Here is a 19,707-nt window from a genome sequence, read left to right as displayed (position 1 = left end):
CTCTGGAGACTGAGGCAGGAGGATCACTTGAGCCCAGGAGTTTGAGACTGCAGTGAACTCTGATCACACGACTCCACTGTAGCCCGGGTGACAGAGCAAGACCCTGTCTCAAGAAAACAAACAAACAAACAAAAACCTACAAAAACAAAACATTAATCTTAGAGCTCATCAACAGCTTCTCCTCTCCTGGCTAATTAGACAACTTAATCTGACCCTTGCCCCTTCTCCTGGCCCCTCTCTCCTGCTTACTCCATGCAGTCCACGTTAGACTCCACTGTTTCCCAACCTCGCCATTCACATTCCTATCTGGAGGCCCTGGCAGTGGCTGTTTCCTCTGCCTGGATCCCATGGACCTTGGCACACATAATCACTTCCTTACTTCCCACAGGCGTCTAATCAAAGAGCACTTCATTCAAAGGGGCTTTCCTCTCTAGAATAAGCAAAACTAATTAATGCCAGTAGGAGAAGAATGTGGTGTCTCTGGGTGGAGGAGAAATTGTCTGGAAGGGGCGTGAGAGAACTTTCTGGGGTAATGAAAATGTTCTACATTTTATTTTGGGTGGTAATTACATGGATTTTTTTTTCTGTTGTCTATTGCTGCATAACAAATTGCTCCCAAATTTAGTTGAAGAAAACCATTATTTTTTACCTCTCGGGATTTCTGCAGTAGAGGAACTTGGACAGGGCACAGTGGGGACAGGGTGTTCTGTGATGTCTGGGGCCTCAGCTAGAAAACTTGAAGGCTACGAGCTGCGATTATCCAAAGGTTCATTTACTCCCATATTTGGTGGTTGGTGTCAGCTGTCGGTTGACCTCAGCTGTGGCCAGAACACCCACTTACACATGGCCTGTCCAGGGCCACTAGGCTTCCTCACAGTGCAATTGGGTGGGTTCTGAGGATAAGCATGAGGTTGGTGGTGGTGCAGGTGGGGGGTGGGGGGACGGATGGAGAGGGAGGAGGGGGCAGGGGAAACCCCAGGCAAGCATGTGCCAGGTGGAAGCTTTCTTGCTTGTCTAACCTAGTCTCAGAAATCATACCATGTCCCTTCTGCTACATTGTGTGCATTGACATCAAGTCACAAGTCCAGTCTAAAATCAAGGGATGGGGCCAGGTATGGTGGCTCAGGCCTTAATCCCAGCACTAAAGGAGGTCGAGGCGGGCGGATTACTAGAGGTCAGGAGTTCAAGACCAGCCTGACCAATATGGTGAAACACCACCTCTACTAAAAATACAAAAAAGTTAGCCAGGCCTGGTGGTGTGTGCCTGTAATCCCAGCTACTCAGGAGGCTGACGCAGGAGAATTGCTTGAACCCGGTAGACAGCGGTTGCAGTAAGCCAAGATTGTGCCACTGCACTCCAGCCTGGGTGACAGAGCAAGACTCCATCTCAAAAAAAATAAAAATAAAATAAAATCAACGAATGGGATGGGAATAGTGGGAAAGATGGGAACAGTGTCATAGAATTTCAGTTCTGTACAACTGTCACAGCTTATCAACTGAACACATAACTGTGCATCATATGGTAGGTCCGTTACACTCCAATTTAAAAAATAGAAAAATGGGGCTGGGTGTGGTAGGTCATGCCTGTAATCCCAGCAGTTTGGGAGGCTGAAGCAGGTGAATCACTTGAGGTCATGAGTTTGAGACCAGCTTGACCAATATGTTGAAGCCCTATCTCTACTAAAAATACAAAAATTCACTGGGCAGGGTAGTGGGCACCTGTAGTCCCAGCTACTCGGGAGGCTGAGGCAGGAGAATCACTTGACCCTGGGATGCAGAGGTTGCAGTGAGCTAAGATTGCGCCACTGCACTCTAGACTGGGTGACAGCATGAGACTCCATCTCCAAATAAATAAGTAAATAAATAAAAATAGAAAAATGGGCCAGGTACAGTGGCTTATACCTGAAATCCCAGCACTTTGGGAGGCCGAGGCAGGAAGATCGCTTGAGCCCAGGAGTTCGAGACCAGCCTGGGCAACAAAGCAAGACTTAATCTCTACCAAAAAAAATTTTTTAATTTACATTTTAAATTTAGAATTACATTTAAATTACATTACATTTTAAAATTAGAAAAAAATTTTTTAAATGTAGTCGAGCATGGTGGTGCAAACCTGTAGTCCCAGCTACTCGGTAGGATTTGTCCCTACTCGGTAGCTGGGACTACAGGATGGCTTGAGCCCAGGAGGTCAAGGCTGCTGTGAGCCGTGATTGCACCACTACACTCCAGTCTGGGTGACAGAGCAAGTCCCTGTCTCAAAAAAAAAAAAAAAAAAAAAAAAAAAAGAAGAAGAAGAAGAAAAGAAAAGAAAAAAGAAAAAAGGCCTTTCCTGATCCCCAAATAGAGTCTCCAGCCCATAGTTACTCCCTGTCCCTTTGCTCTGTTTTATTTTAGTTCATAGCACCTATCACAACCCATTACAGCATGACATACCGTCTTTCCCACCTGTTTGCTGTCTCTCTCTCCCCCAACCTGCCACCCCAAGAAGACCGTAAAATCTAGATGAGTAGGCACTTTGTGCTGTCCACCCAGCACCTACAACCACATCTGGTGCACATCAGCTGCTTAGTCAGGATTTGTCGAAGGTAATTAAATGAATGGAGTAACTCCAGGAAGGGAGGCGGAGCCTACATAGCTGAAAACAAGTGGCAATCAGACCATTGATAACACAGTTATCAGTGTGTTAAATGCAGATCACCAACGTCACAGGCATTCAGATGAGGGAGAGAGCATCTCATCCTGACTCATGAGAGCTGGAAGGCTCCTTAGAGGTGACTTGGTTTAGCTACTCATTTTCTGGGTGAGGGTAGTGGGATCTAAAGCAGATGAGAGGCTCTTTCAAGGACACACAGCAGCAGGCTTAGAAGGCAGGCCACGTGACGTGGGTCACTAGCAAGAGCTCCAGGTTCTCGGTCTTCTGCAGCAGGGCTGCCTCCTCTGCCAAGTGCAGCATCTCTTAGGAAAGGAGTGTTCCTAGCCTGGCAGTGCAGTTAGGTAGAAACGAATGAGATGTCAGAAACAATATTGACTCTGAATTGGATGTTAAAAGTCAGGCTCATACTTTGAGGGTTCCTTTTGTACTAGACAGAAGGAAAATGCATTTTCTTTGGAGTTTTAGGTCTTTTAAATTACCTTTTGTGGTGGGATCAGCCACATAAAAATATTCCTCATCTTTGGGTGTCATAATGTCCCCTTTTTTTCTAACCATACGCTAAAGTGCTCTCTGGAAAAGGTAGTGATTTCTAAGCTGGTTCTCTTTAAGCAAGTGATTCCATGATAAACAGATAGAAACATGTTCCTGCCATTCACTGGAAGAAAAGCTTTTTGATCCTCAACTTTGTTACATTTCTGAGAGCACTAATTCAAGGCATTCTTCTATTATGCTGGACTAAATTCTACGGTATAAGCAGCTCCCACATTGTCAACCACAGCCAGATAGTGACTCATTTTTGCATAATTCAAGTGTCCAATTCCCTGTTTTAGTTATTATTCAGGTTTATTGACTGATTCTATTTAAGTAACATGTGTTAGGACAAAGAAATACAGTATACTAGGTGGAAGACTGATTTCAGAAAAGAGTATGGGGATTCACAGACCAGTGCAAATCAGGTTCAAAAAAAAAATAGAAGAAATGAGAAATGGTGGTTAAACATGTTGTACACTAAATTCCTAATGTATTTTCTCCTTCAAATTGATATCATTGTCTACTAAGCAAAATTGGCCATTGGTGATTTTAAAAATGCATAATTCTTCTCCCCTCACCCCCCTCCTCTCTTGTTTTCATCTTCACCACTAGCATTACCTTGAAGAAACCACAGCTGAACCCAGGAGACATTATGGAACCAAATCTTGCCCATGACGATGTACTAACAGGCACAGACTTCATTCAAATTCAGTATCACCGAAATAGATGATTTAAGTTGTTTGCTTAAGCAATGAATGAATAATGAGACAGGGTGGGTTGCATTTTTCTTTTTCTTCCTCTTTGTAATTGTCATGAACCATACATTCCAATTTTCCAGTTTGTGCTTCAGTTAAAATCACATCAGTCCACTTAGTTTCTTCAGGCTCTCTATGAGCCTCTGCTGGTTTCAAAGGCAGTGACTCTCAGCCATCCTGCAGAGACAGCACGTTTGTATCTCCCACGAAGTTTTGCTTATAGTAGATGCTCACCAAATGGTTGTTGAATGAATCTTTGAAGAGAGAATGCCCTCTGTACTCCCTTCCTTTCAAAAAACAAGATTTCTGGCTGGGCGAGGTGGCTCACACCTGTAATCCTAGCACTTTGGGAGGCCAAGGCAGGTGGATCACCTGAGATCAGGAGTTCAAGACCAGCCTGGCCAACATGGTGAATCCCTATCTTCACTAAAAATATTTAAAAAAAAAAAAATAGCCAGGTGTGGTGGCAGGAGAATCGCTTGAACCTGGGAGGCGGAGGTTGTGGTGAGCTGAGATCACACCACTGTATGCCAGCCTGGGCGACAGAGCGAGACTCTGTCTCAAAAAAAAAAAAAAAAAAAGAAAAAAGAAAAAGAAAAAAGAAAAAAAAAAGAAAAAGAAAAGGGGGATTTCTAAAATCCTAGAAACATGTTTGGTATGGTTCTCCTTAGAGATAAATAAAATTTCAAGATGGATAATGTCTGTGAAATTTGTCTTAAGAATATAGTGAGTCACATATCCATGCTGATGCCTAACCTAGATCCTGTTGAGGATCCTGTTGATCTTAACCCTGACCTTTTGGTTGGTCATTCTGTGTCATTGGCCACGTGGAAAGTCAGGCAAAAAGCAGCACTGGGCCAGGCTAAGTCCACTTGCAGCCCTGGAGGCACTGTAATGTATGGGTCAGTTGTGGATAAGTAAGTGGTTCAATGGTGAGTGAGCAAGTGAAGCAAGCATTTACCAGGTCAGTGGAAGGCCAAGTCTGGAAAGTGAAATAAGGGCAGACAGTGGAAAGCCAAGGATGCTAGACTTGGGAGTGTGAATTCCACCCTACAGATAACCAGAGAGGCTTCTACAGTTTTGGTTTTTTTTGTTTTTTGTTTTTTTTTTGAAATGGAGTCTCGCTCTGTTGCCCAGGCTGGAGTGCAGTGGCACGATCTCAGCTCCCTGCAAGTTCCGCCTCCCGGGTTCACGCCATTCTCCTGCCTCAGCCTCCCGAGTAGCTGGGACTACAGGCACTCGCCACCATGCCCGGCTAATTGTTTGTATTTTTAGTAGAGATGGGGTTTCACTGTGTTAGCCAGGATGGTCTCCATCTCCTGACCTCGTAACCCGCCCGCCTCGGCCTCCCAAAGTGCTGGGATTACAGGCGTGAGCCACCATGCCCGGTGGCTTCCAGAGTTTTTGACAATGGCAGTAATGCTCATGGAGGCCATTCCTATAATCACCAAGCAGATATTTAGGAAAAATGGCACAAGTACTTTGGAAAACAGTTTGGTAGTTTTTTACAAAGTTAAATATACACTATTAAGCAACCTTTATTTCTAGGTATTTGTTCCAAAGAAAGGAAAATGTATTTCCACAAAAAGACTTGTGCATGAATATTCATACTAGCTTTATTCCAAGAAATCCAATAGCCCAAATATCCATCAATGGGTAACTGGGTAAACAAATTGTGTTACATCTATACAAGATACCACACAGCAAAAACAAACAAACAAACAAAACAAACCAAAACCAAAAAACTACCGATTCACACAACATGGGTGAATCTCAAAAACATTACACTTAATATAGCCAGATATAAGACTATAAATAGTATGACTTCATTTACATGAAACTCTAATGAAACTAACGTATAGGGACAAAAAGCAGATCAATGGTTGCCTGAGACTAGGGCTAGGGAGGGAGTTTCTACCATAAAGAAGCAGAAGAGACCTTTGGGGGTTACAAAATTGTTATATATCATGATTGTAGTGGTGGTTGCCCAAGTGTATACATTTGTCAAACCTCATTGAACTGTACACTTCAAATGGATGCATTTGAATATGTGAAAATTACACCACAATGAAGTTGACCGGTTAGAAACAAAGAGACCTGTATTTGGGCGTAGCTTTACACAAGGCCAAGGGGAGGAACCAGAAGAGACTTTCCTAAGGTGTTTATGGTTTAGTACGAAGCTGAGGTGCAGATTCATGGCACAAGGCCCTGTACTTAGGAGCAATGGGTGGCAGAATGGATTAAGCGGCCAAAGAAGCCTACTGACAAGAAGTAGAGAAGGAGGCAGAGAGAAAGAGACAGAGAGACAGAGAGAGAGAGAGAGAGAGGTGGGGGAGTAGATCCACCATGGCCTGGAGTTAAAGAATGATACATCGTTTTAGAGAAGGTCTTATTTACTTCACTCGTCCATCAAGGCCTGTTCAAATCCCACTTCTTCGCAAATTCTTGCTTGAGGCCCGACCCAGAGCAACCTTCTCATCTTTCCCTCTTTTGTACTGTTATAGTAAGTTCTGTTTGTTTAATATATGTGTAAATAGCTATGGCCTCTTTTCTCTTGAACTGCTATTCAAATTGCTTACTGCTAGTTAATTTCAAATGTGCTTATGGCTTATTTCATACATAGAACACAAGTTCCTTAAGAGAGTCCTGTACCCTGGATCTCCCCACAGTTACTTAACTACAGCAGCTGGGCAGTTTTTGTAGATGTTCTTGATTCATTGATTTTCAGTTCCTAAAACTGGACTGGGTTAACATTTTGAGGTAAGGAAGAGAAACCTACAATTCTATTATGATTGTACCTAGGGACTAAGTAGGGAGGTATTGTGGTTTGTGAACCCGTTGGTAATTCATTCCACTCCTCCTTTAACTGACAGACCATACTTTCTATCACAAAGCCAAGACCCTCTTCAGTCAAAGACTTCTGTGAGGCAAACTGAAATTGAGTTGATATAGTTACCCCATCCCATGATTTTATATCTCAGTTTTTTGTTTTGTTTTTCCAATCAGGAATTTCAGCCAGGACAGTCACATTTGTATTCGAAGCCTGCCAACTCTGACCAGAAATCAGGTCTCCGTTTAAGACACAACTTGACAAGTGGATTACATGTTCTAGTGAAAGGCAGATAAATGTCACTCATGTCACTATAAATAAAAGTCTGGGCCTGCTTATCAGCTTGTAGGGTTGAGGTCTTACCTTCAACACTTCTCAGAGTGCTTTACACTTTATTATCCTTTAAACAAGGTCTTTTCCATCCAGCTTCTTCCAGGGAATTATTACTGTTCAGCTCTTTGAAACATACGGCTCCTGTCAACTCCCTGTCTTTTCTTTTAAGGAACAATACAACCTGTGGCCTTAAATAGGAATCTGCCAGAATTTTCTCAAATGTTGTATTAGGGAATGAAACATAGTAATGGATCTAGGACACCTTTCATAGTAATGGATCTAGGATCTTGTACCTGCTTTACAAGCAAATCATGTTCTAGCAGGCTTTGGTTGCTTGGGGTTATGGCTTAGAGCATGGGATTTGTCATCTAAATCCATGTAATAACAAGTATGGTTTGCAAAAAAGGATTGTCATGGTTAGAGAAATTTAGAAATGTGCAATCAAAAAGGCTCTAAGATGGTTGCAGAAATGTAGTATGTTTAGCTCGATTTAATCCAGAATTCTCAAAGTTATCTGACCACAGAACCTCCTTTTTACATATTTTTGGATACATTACTCACAAAAATGTTTTTGGGTGACTTAAGGCATGAACATAGATTGAGAAAATTTAGAATTGAATTAAATAAATTTTCCTTTTTTTTTTTTTTAATTTGAGGCAGGGTCTTGCTCTGTTGCTCAGGCTGGAGTGCAGTGGCACAATCTCTGCTCACTGCAACCTTGACCTTCTGGGCTCAAGCTATCCTCCCGCCTCAGCCTTCCGAGTAGCTGGGACTACAGGCATGTGCCACCATGCCCGCCAATTTTTGCATTTTTTGTAGAGATAGGATTTCGCCTGGTCTCATACTCCTGAGCTCAAGTGATCCACTCACCTCAGTCTCCTGAAGTGCTGGGATTATAGGCAGGAGCCACTGTACCAAGCCAGAATTAAATAATCTTTCTATATTTATCAATGTACACTTATTGAGGCCCTAAAAAGGCACATTTTTGTGTCTATGTATCTGTATTACATTTCTGTACTGACATTTCTGAGCTATACTCTAAAGTTCAATGAGGATAGAACTGGATATACACAAAAGTGTTTTGTACGTTTGCTCACCAATGTCTTGTTCATTTGTACCTGTGAATTACACTTAGTGATAATGACTGCAGACTGTTTTAGGTAACAAGGAACATTTCAGACAAGATCTGAATATAACAAAATCCTGGAAATGTGAAAAATTAGCTTTGGATGGGTTCTAGGAGGAGAAACTGGTAGATTCCACTTCCAGTTTTACATTCTAAGACAGAGGTTCTCAAATTTTTGGTCTCAGGACTTGTTTACACTCTCAAAATCCCAAGAAGCTTTTGTTTAAGTGGATTATATCTATTAACTTTTATTGGCCGGGCGCGGTGGCTCAAGCCTGTAATCCCAGCACTTTGGGAGGCCGAGGCGGGCGGATCACAAGGTCAGGAGATCGAGACCACAGTGAAACCCCGTCTCTACTAAAAATACAAAAAATTAGCCAGGCGCGGTGGCGGGCGCCTGTAGTCCCAGCTACTCAGGAGGCTGAGGCAGGAGAATGGCGTGAACCCGGGAGGCGGAGCTTGCAGTGAGCCGAGATCGCGCCACTGCACTCCAGCCTGGGAAACAGCGTGAGACTCCGTCTCAAAAAAAAAAAAAAAAAACTTTTATTGTGTTAGAAATCAAACCTGAGAAAATTTAAAAATACAAATTTATTCCCTTAAAAATAAGAAACCCATAAGATCTTACCATAAGCAACATTTTTGTGAAAATAGCTATATTTTCGCAAAAAGATTAGTGAGAATATCGGCATTGTTCTACATTTTTGGAAATCTTTTCAATATCTGGTTTGATAGAATAAAACTGGATTGTCACATCTGCTTCTGATTCAATTTGCTGATATTGTATGTCACAGAGTCTCTGAAAAATTTCACTGTTACACTTAAGAATGGGAACAAAGAGGGTAAATAACATCCTAATATTATTATGAAAATAGTTTCGACCTCACAGACCTTCTGAGAGAGTCTCTGAGGCCCTTGGGGTCTCTGAATCACACTTTGAAACTACTGCTCTAATAATTCAATTCAATAAAAGTATTATATTTATTGAGAACCTACTGGATGCCCACCACAAGATAAATACAAAGACACGTCCTCACCTCCAAGGAACCTGCAGTGTCCCCTTCCATACCTTATTTCCAACCAAATCTTAATATTCCAAGACTCAGTGTCATTCCATAATACTTCCTCCTTGTCATTTTTTTATCCCATTAGATGACAAGAGCTCTACTTTTTTCCTAAGTGTCTGTAGCAATTATTATCTGTGCAATTCATTTGGGATTTTAATCATACACCACAGAGGGAGACTTGTTTATTACTGTTCAAACTGTACTTATTAATAGTTCATAGTTCATGGTTATATTTTGTCCTTGCTACTGATGGTAGGCTCTTTCAGAGCAATAACTTATTTTACTTATGGTGCTCAAGGTAAGTAGAGAAGACTGTGGATCTTACACTGGTATTTAGTAGTTTCATTTGCAACTACTGAGTGTGGCAGAGACAAAGCTATGTGCTCACCAGTCCTATTTCCTTTTCCTGTTTTTGAGCACTCAGACTCTTTCCCAGTCTCTCCTGCAATTGGGTTAGGGCCATGTGACTGGGTTTGGGCCAGCAGAATATAAGTCACCACGAAGCCTGGCCCTTAAAAACACCCAGTGCGGCCCTCCTGCCCTGTCTTCCCTTTTGGTAGTGACTGTGGTGGCCATGTTGAGGTGGCAGAATCCCAGGAGGAAAGCAGCAGGATGCCCGAGTCACCACACGGAGGACAGCTCTGAAGAGTAGCCTGATATCACATAAACTAAGCTAATGAGGTTTCAGGCATTACTTGTTACTACAGCAAAGCCTACCTTATCCTGGAATATTAGTGGAAAAAGAATGTTCATAAATGAAATAGGAAATAATGTAAGACACAACACTATGTATGAAAAGAGTCAGGAGTGATGTGGAAGATGAGAGTGGGCAAGAGCCAGTTTGGGCTCATGTGCTGGGACAGACTTTCTAGAGAAGAGGGGAAGAGATAATTTGAATGAGTAGAATTTGAACTGTAAAAAAGGTGGTGGGAAGACTAGGAGTGTAAACTTAGCAAAGTGGGAATGAGCAGGAAATATAAGTGAGGGAAAATGAAGACAGAGTCAATATTAGAAAGTTAACACCATAGCAGTGTGGTGGCATGCCTGTAGTCCAAGCTACTTGGGAGGCTGAGGTGGGAGGATTGTTTGAGTCTGGGAGATGGAGGCTGCATTGCACCACTACACTTTCACCTGGGTTACAGAGAAACATCCTGTCTGAAAAAGAAAAAAGAATGAACGAACAAGAGAAAGAAAAAGAAAGAAAGAAGGAAATACAGAAAGAGAGAGAGAAAAAGAAGAGAGGAAGGAAGGAAAGAAGGAAGGAAGGAAGGAAGGAGAGAAGGAAGGAAGGAAAGTTAATACCAGCTGGGAAGTGGCAAAATGAGGCTCTGTTAGATTATTAAATTGTCCAAAATAAGTGAAACATGCTAATAAAATAGTGAGGCTTCTTCAAAGCAAACAGTGTGGAGCACAACAGATAGCCATACAATGGCGATCACTTCATGGTTCTGGATCACAGCCCAGTTTGGGCTGTGCACTGGGCATGGTATCACTCAATTTCCACAGAAAACCTATGAGGTCTATGATCCTCATTTTACAGATGAAGAAACTGAAGTTTAGAGAGGTGAAGCATCTTGAAAATGCATTAATCAGAATTCTCCTGAAAAGCAGTACCAACAGGATGTGAGAAAGTTTTATTTGAAGAAATTGGCTCACACACTTGTGGGGGCTTGATGAATCCAAAATCTGATGGGGTAGGCCAGCAGGCTGGAGACCCAGGGAAGAGGTGCTGCTGACAGAATCCATTCTTGCTCAGGGAAGGTCAGTCTCAGGGGCTGTAATGCTGCAGTGTCCACTTTCAGGTGGTGCCTGCACATCACGCAGAACCACCTGTAAACCAGCCCTGAGCTTTCTCTTCTCTACGTTAAACCCAAGTAGGCCTGGCATTTCTCACTTACTTACTGTGGTCCATCTTTTGTCCATGTTTCAGTCAACCAACCCATCAGTTATAGCACTAACTCCCTGAGTTGCAACATTAAATGCAGAAATCCTGCTCAATTGGCCCCTATCAATAAATTCAGCCTGATTCAATTTTATGTTTCTTCCATCTTTATCCCACACCTTTAATTTCCATTCTCATACATATTCCCTGAATTTCTGACTAAATTAGAAAACTCAAGTAGTTCTTTTGGAGTGTAGTATGCCTCATGGATCACATTTTGTGCCTCACTTTTTGGGACTGCTAGGACTTGAGTCTAGCCATAGTTCTAGAAGCCAAGCGGGGTAATGGGGGTGTGTCCTGAGGAGAATCAGCATTGTCTTGTGAGACAACTGCATCAGGAGAGGTCATGATAGATTCCTTAAGCAATGAAAGGTTAGTTCCCTCAGGTGGGGGTGGAGAGGATATATCTACTGGGATGGAGAAAATGCTTTTACGGGCAAAGATGACTCATTGGAATTTAGGAACTCAATGTCCCCAGTGCCATCAAGGTCTTTCCATATGCCCCCATTCCAACTTTCAGGATCCTATTAGTTCCCAATCAATGCCCTCAATTTAGAAGTAGACAACCTGCAAAGTCGAGAATTCAATCTGCATTTTAATTCAGCCACTTACAGGATGTGATTTGGAGTTGATTTTTAACAATCTTGGCTCTGCAGTTACCGGAGATAAGGGTCTCTTTCAGGGCAGAAATAGAAAGTTTCAGGTCATTTACGTTATACTTGAGTGGGAATTTGAATCCCTGAGCTCATCCTTTTCTTTTCCCACTTTGTCCAGCAACATTAGGGGCAACTAATCTCATTATACTTGTTATTTTGGCAAATATGTTATAAAGTATCATACGCATGGTCACCCAGATCCTGCTTTTTAGTTTTGGTAATATTTTGTGTAATTCTATTACTTCATCATGCCATAGACTATCAGTGTTTTATTTACTACTAGAAAGTTATTCCTGTTTTTAATCTAATCAGACTAGAGTACCACTTCCAGAAACCTCAGAACCAATTGTGAAAATGCATTCCTAAGATTCTGTTTCATTTCAGCCACTTCTAGTACCAGAATCTGTAGCTGTCAGCATTCTCTAGAGACATGGAATCAACAGGTGGGCATATACAAAGACATTTATTATAAGGGATTTGGCTCACATAACTATACAGACTGGCAAATCCAAATCTGCAGTGTAGGCCAGCAGATTCAGGACTCAGGAGGCAGATTACATCTCAAGGCAGTTGGCTAGAGAATTCCCTCTTGCTTGGGAGCCAGACTTTTTGTTCTATTCAGGCCTTCAACTGATGAAATGAGGTCCACCCACATTATGGAGGGCAATCTGCTTTACTCTGTAGATTAAAAATGTTTATCTCAACCCAAAACGGCCACAATTACTGTTTTAAATACATCAGGTTATTCACAATGAATTTTGCAAGGATAAAGAGGGAAAGGAAGCACTGGATAGAGGGACCAACAGTAAGCAAAAAAAACTGAGATTTTTTTTTCTACAATAATTACAATGTTAATGGGGCTTAAAAATTGATGAATATTTTAAAAATCCTAGTTTCTATGTATTATATATTTGTCATATTGCTTTTCACATTAATGTAATCCAGATACTAGCTGTGGCCTTCCTCTCTCCCTTGGAGATCTAGGCAAAAATGTTTCAAAGCCTCTGGGTTCTCTGCCTGCATAAGCCCGAAGTCTGGTTCAGTATTTCTGCTAATTTCTTTTCTTTTTTACTTTTTTTTTTTTTTTTTGAGACGGAGTCTCGCTCTGTCGCCCAGGCTGGGGTGCAGTGGCCAGATCTCAGCTCACTGCAAGCTCCGCCTCCCGGGTTTATGCCATTCTGCTGCCTCAGCCTCCCAAGTAGCTGGGACTACAGGTGCCCGCCACCTCGCCCGGCTAGTTTTTTTTTTTGTATTTTTTAGTAGAGACGGGGTTTCACCGCGTTAGCCAGGATGGTCTCGATCTCCTGACCTCGTGATCCGCCCGTCTCGGCCTCCCAAAGTGCTGGGATTACAGGCTTGAGCCACCGCGCCCAGCCTCTTTTTTTTTTTTGAGACGGAGTCTCGCTCTGTCGCCCAGGCTGGAGTGCAGTGGCGGGCAATCTCGGCTCACTGCAAGCTCTGCCTCCCGGGTTCATGCCATTCTCCCGCCTCAGCCTCCTGAGTAGCTGGGCCTACAGGCACCTGCCATAGCGCCCGCCTAATTTTTTGTATTTTTAGTAGAGATGTGGTTTCACCATGATCTCGATCTCCTGACCTTGTGATTCACCCGCCTCGGCCTCCCAAAGTGCTGGGTTTACAGGCGTGAGCCACTATGCCCGGACTTCTTTTTTTTTTTTTTTAATGATAGCATCTCACTCTGTCACCCAGGCTGGAGTGCAGTGGTGCAATCATAGCTCACTGCAGCCTTAAACTCTTGGGCTCAAGTGATCCTCCTGTCTTAGTCTCCCAATTTGCTAGGATTATAGATGTGAACCACCACACCTGGCCTCCCTGCTAATTTCTAACACTAATAAATTCTCATCTCTTCTGCTTCTAGAGCTCTGTGTTGCCCAACCCGTGGTGGTTCCAGACCACAGTGACCCCAACTGGAGACTTTTAATTTGATTTCTACAAGAAAAACCCATACCAAGCCTGAGTCTGACAGGCTTTACCGGACACATTGGGCCAGGGAAAGTGTCACAATACTTAGTCCATATCCTCCTGCCACCTTTCAAGTTTCTTCTCTCTTTTACCCGCCCCTTCTCTGAGTGCCAAAACTCCAATTTTTGTACTTCTATGCAAACCAATTTCACCGCCCAGGTGAATTAGCTTGCACTCTCTAAATTTTGTTACTGGACTCTTTCCTTTGCAAGGGATAAGAATTTAGTCTAAGCCAGCTTAGGGCAAAAGGAAACTTTTGGCCGGGAGCAGTGGCTCAAACCTCGAATCCCAGCACTTTGAGAGGCCAAGGTGTGCGCATCACGAGGTCAAGAGATTGAGACCATACAGGCCAACATGGTAAAATCCCGTCTCTACTAAAAACACAAAAATTAGCCAGGCGTGGTGGCACACATTGGTAGTCCAAGCTACTCGGGAGGCTGAGGCGCTACTCGAAAGGCTGAGGTGTGAGAATTGCTTGAACCCGATAGGTGGAGGTTGCAGAGAACCGAGATGGCGCCACTGCACTCCAGCCTGGCAACAGAGAGAGACTCTGTCCTAAAAAAAGAAAAGAAAAGAAAAGAAACTTTTTTGGCTCACAGAATCAAAGGACAGACTTAATCAAACTGCAGGAAGAGAGGGATTTAACTGGAACCAGGGAATTAACCCTGCTTCTCTCATTGTCTACTGGCAACAAGTCCCAATTCTTATCTTTTAGCGTTCACGCACTGGAAAGATGCAGTCTTAAATTTCTTATGGTTCAAAGCTCAAAAGTGCTGGTAAGGCTGGGCGCAGTGACTCACACCTGTAATCCCAGCACTTTGGAAGGCCGAGGTGGGCGGATCACCTGAGGTTAGGGGTTCGAGACCAGCCTGGCCAACATGGTGAATCCCCATCTCTACTAAAAACACAAAAACCATCGGGGTGTCACGGCAGGCGCCTGTAATCCCAGCTACTCGGGAAGCTGAGGCAGGAGAATCGCTTGAACCCGGTGGGTGGAGGTTGCAGTGAGCCAAGATCTTGCCACTGCACTCCAGCCTGGGTGACAGAACGAGACTCCGTCTGAAAAAACAAAAAGAAAACAATAACCACCCCCGCCACACACACACACACACACACACACGCCAAAATGCTGGTTGAGGATTCTAAATGGCTCAACTTGGCCAGCTATCCCTGAACTGCCTATGGTGTGCATGTTCCTATAACGCACCTCCCAGGGAAACCAGAGGGGCTGTTTCCACGTAAAAGGAGGAATTTCACCACAGACATAATACTTTGGAATAGTTTTGACTATCCTTAAGTAAAACACGGGATGACAATTTCTCTAATTTCCACACTAGTAGTTTAAACAAAGTAGTCATCAGACCACAGAGGAGGGGCAATAAATACTGCCTGCGAGGTAACTCGGAGAAATACTTTCACAGAGGCCTCTTGAGGTGAGCATTTAGCACTGTGTGATGTGTGTCAAACCAAGAGGGGATTCAGGGAGACTTCCAGGCTTGAGCAAACGGACAAATAAACCTCCTCTTCCAGACCTCTCCTTACATATGAAAAAAATTCGTTTGAGACCACCAGAAAACAAAGGATAAAAGTATCGTGTTAGAACAAGGACGGATTAAAAATGATCTTTGCTGAATTGAAACAAGCTATGTGCGTAAGTGACTTAACCCCTCTATAACTTGGCTTTCTTGTCATTTACACGAGGGTGCTAACAGTACCCTCACAAGGCTCAAGTGATGATTACACAGGGCAATCCCTTAGTCAATGTCTTGGTACACTGTAAACGCTCAGAAAATGCTGGAAAATCACATTAGCAATTAGTTTATACCCATAATTGTAGCTAGAAGGTTGTATTGGATGCTAAACCCCGGCTAGATTCCATTCGGTAACTATTATAATTATTTATTTGCATAAGTAACAAGCAAATTGTTGGTGCAAACCAGCCATTATTACTGTAAAATACTTTAAAATGCTCCTTTCGATAGTCCAGTTACGTACTGTGGCACAAAACCAGGAGAAACCAGGAAATGGAAATAACGAGTGAGTTTTGATGCTTCGATTCTGTCCTAGATAGAGATAGGTGAGAATGGAGGCAAAAGAAGACATGTTCTTCCAAACAAGAGGTAACCAAACGGGCAAGGGAGACCTCCCCCCGGGCATGCAGAGCGCACAGATTCTGCGCTCAGGGAGCCGGAGGGCTTGGGGCTGGGAGACCCCGGCGGAGCCGCGGCAGAGTAGTCGCCCATGAGCCCCCGCGACTCAGACGCGCTCGGCTTCGCGCTCCGTGGCTGGGACCACCGAGGGCGAGCTGCAGCCTTCGCTACCCAGTCCGCTGCCGGACCCCGCTTCCGACAAGCAGCCCGGCCAGGCCCTTTTCCGCCGCTCTGTCACCCAGCCGAGGATCCTTCCCAGTTTCCCCGGCGGCGGCGCCGTGACGTCACTTCCGGTCTCAAGGGCGCACGTGGGAGGAAGTGCTGGTGCCCTCAGCCGCCGCTCCCGTCTCTTTGGTTACGCTCGTCAGCCGGGCAGCCGCCGCCTCCAGCCGTGTGCAGCTATGGGAGTCCCGGCGTTCTTCCGCTGGCTCAGCCGCAAGTACCCGTCCATCATAGTCAACTGCGTGGAAGAGAAGGTGAGGAGGCTCCAGGCGGCCGCCACACTCGAGCCGGGGGTCCTGGCATGTCTAGGCCGCGGCCCTCGGGCTCCGCCGCCTGCCCCCGGGGAGCCTTGCCGGAGCTCGCGCCCTGCTGCCAGCCTCGCGAGCAGTCGCAGCCCCACACGCGGTGGGACGCGGGCTGTGGGATTCAGGACCCCGGGGGCTAGGGATTCGGGACCCTCGGCTGGGCAAGGGCCTATCTGGTTCTGAACTCGGAGGGCCGCTCCTCCCCTACCCGCTTTTTCCCGGCACCGGAAGGCCCCGCCCACTGCTTTGTTTCCTCTCGAGACCGCGCGTTTTGGGTCTCGGAAGAGGTTCAGAGGCTGTTGAGCAATGCATGCCAGGTCGGCTGAGCTAGCGGGTTACGGATGCACGGATTCGGAGGCCTGCTTTTTGACAACCTTTTAAAGGAATCCCTGGCGGCGAGCTTTTCGTTGTTTATCAGTCGTGCCTGAAAGGTTTTCTCCTAGTGTTCAGGACCATTTGTTGTTCTGGTTAGATTGGGCGCTGAAAGCAGTATGTCAGGTCCAGGACGAACGCTATAGAATTCTGAGAAGTTACCCTTCTCTGTGTGCCCCGACTACTGGACAGGGTGGGTGCTTGTTGAAAATTTCAAGATTGCTGGATATACTCGAGCAGTACAATTTTTGTTGTTAATATGTAAGTAGATTTTTGGCCATTATTGAGTTTTGTTTTTATTGTTTTCATCATTCCGTGCGAGTTCGATTTTGTACACTTAATTAGAATTTCTGGATTGGAAATGTTCGGAGGCACATCATGCGTACCTCACTCCTTGGTTTTTGAAGGCAGTGCTTGCCTGTCAGTGTGAACTTATTTCTGCTTTTTTTTTTTTTTTAAACTTTCTTGGCTTCTATCCAAGGAGGAACCAAAAGCCTTGTTTTAGTGACATTCCCACTATTTCTTGTTTTTTTTTTTTTTTCAAAAAGCAACTGCTAAATTGAATGCTTGCTTCCTTTGTAAAATTTTAATCGAACTTTATTGAACTTTTACGTGGGTTAAACAAAAAGCAACAGTTCTTGCTCTACCCCTTCTCATCCCATTTCTCCACTTTTAACTGTTTTGGTTCTGTCTCTAAGTATACTTATACTTTATCGCTTTTAGATCTGTTGAATTCTAGCTGGATAGGAGAGGATTTAGTCACTTATTCAGCCTCCCTCTATACTCTTAATGGAGTAAATCACTATATATATTTCATTGGTAAGCTTTATAACTAAGTAATTTGCCTTTTTCATTCCATCACCTGTGTAAAGTATCCCTTGACTTAATGCTTTCTAAGGTCGATCTTAGCTTTTCTTCCCTTTCACCTCAAGTTTGTCAGCTGTACTTTGCGCTGTGAGCATCCAAAATTAAATGATCAGGGCTTTGACTATACAGATTTAAAAAGCTGAAAAATCAAATCGGATATTTGAGCATTGACACTGTGTGGATTCAAGTTATGTACTGCGATTTTGTTTTTTGTGCTGCTTTTGTCTTTTTCCCTGGGGATGCCTTTTTTTTTTTCCACTTTACATCTTTCTGCACCCAAACTCTATTTTACCAGGTAGTCTATCAAGAGTCTTTCTTCTTGAAGAGTCCTCCTTGGGGTCTTCTTTATTTTTGTTGCTGTCATACCTGGCTATTCTGTAGGCTTGCTGGAAAGCTGCATCTGGGATTTTATTATTATTATTGCTGTCATATCTTTCTTCAGTGGGAGGTACTGTTTTCTGGATCAGCATCTTTCTTCATTTGTTTTAGAAACGGAGTCTTCTTCTGTCTCTTAGGCTGGAGTACAGTGGCGTGATAGTGGCTCACTGCAACCTCCGGCCTCCTGGGTTCAAGCCATTCTCATGCCTCAGCCTCTGGAGCAGCTAGGACTACAGGTGTGCGCCACCACGCCCAGCTAAATTTTTTTTTTTTTTTTTTTTTTTTAGTAGAGACAGGGTTTTGTCATGTTGGTCCTGCTTGTCTTGAACTCCTGATCTCAGGTGATCCGCCTGCCTCAGCCTCCCACATTGCTGAGATTACAGGCATGAGCCAACACACCTGGCTTTTTTTTTTTTTTTTTTTTTGTATTTTTAGTAGAGACGGGGTTTGCCATGTTGGCTATGCTGTTCTCTGTCGTGACGTCACATGATCCGCCTGCCTGGGCCCCCCTTGTGCTGGGATTACAGGCGTGAGCTATGGCACCTGGCCCGTCTTTCTTCCTTTAAATCTTTTCTTAGTTTTTATTCTTAATTCTTAAGAAATGCTGTGTGGGATGTGAGATTTCCGAGTCATTGTAGGCCCCAAAATAGCTCCATTCTACCCTTATACACGTGAGTGATCATTAGCTAGGCATGGATTTCGAGGTTTTTTTTTTTTTCTTTGAGACAGCGTCTAGCTCTGTCACCCAGGCTGGAGTGCAGTGGTGTGATCTTGGCTCACTGCAACCTCCACCTCCCGGGTTCAAGCCGTTCTCCTGCCTTAGTAGAGATGGGATTTCACCATGTTGGGCAGGCTGATCTTGAACTCCTGACCTCAGGTGATCCACCAGCCTCTGCCTCCCAAAGTGCTGGGATTACAGGCATGAGCCATTGCACCTGGCCAGGAATTCGAGTTTTAGTATTAGGTTCCCTGAAAACTTTGAAAGAAATTGTTCTTTTGTACTCTCTCATCTAGTGGTGTTGATGACAAGTTCGGTGTTAATGTGATATATTTATTTAACCAGCAGTTATATAGCATTTACCGTTGTCTTAAGAACTTTATTAACTTGTTTGATCCTTACAACCACATGACTCCTACTGTTGTAATTATTTTTATTACGTACAAATAATAGAAGCATGATATTTAGAGACAACCAATATTGTTATTATGTTATGGTGGCTCACACCTGTAATCCCAGCACTTTGGGAGGCTGAGGTGGGTGACCATCCTGGCTAACATGGTGAAACCCGTCTCTACTAAAAATACAAAAATTAGCTGCGTGTGGTGGCGTGCCAGTAGTCCCAGCTACTTGGGAGGCTGAGGTAGGAGAATCCCTTGAACCCGGGAGGCGGAGGTTGCAGTGAGCTGAGATCGGGCCACCGCACACCAGCCTGGTGATATAGCGAAATTCCGTCTCAGAAAAATAATGATTATTTTTGTTTATTATTATTACAGATGAGAAAATGGAAACACAGCAGGGTAGAGTATCATAGATACCAAGGTCCCT

The 19,707-nt window shown here is 43.9% G+C and overlaps 1 protein-coding gene across 3 annotated transcripts in view; it reads left to right on the top strand.

Annotated features, from left to right (window-relative positions):
• Nucleotides 1-14,970: 14,970 nt before the first annotated feature.
• The window catches only part of XRN2 (5'-3' exoribonuclease 2), an 88,728-nt gene continuing 83,991 nt past the window's right edge, over nt 14,971-19,707 (top strand). Inside the window, exon 1 of one of the 3 annotated variants that reach the window (XM_015149588.3) lies at nt 14,971-16,493. In XM_015149588.3, coding sequence (XP_015005074.2) covers nt 16,109-16,493 — 385 coding nt within the window. In that variant the 5' untranslated portion in view covers nt 14,971-16,108. Of the gene's footprint in view, nt 17,178-19,707 lie in introns of all 3 variants that reach the window. The other 2 variants (XM_015149587.3, XM_015149589.3) reach the window with 2 other exon arrangements.

The sequence above is a fragment of the Macaca mulatta genome, chromosome 10, assembly GCF_049350105.2.
Source record: "Macaca mulatta isolate MMU2019108-1 chromosome 10, T2T-MMU8v2.0, whole genome shotgun sequence".
NCBI classification, from domain to species: domain Eukaryota; kingdom Metazoa; phylum Chordata; class Mammalia; order Primates; family Cercopithecidae; genus Macaca; species Macaca mulatta.
The sequence above is the reverse complement of the archived record's forward strand: the minus strand, read 5'-3'. Positions and strand labels throughout refer to the sequence as shown.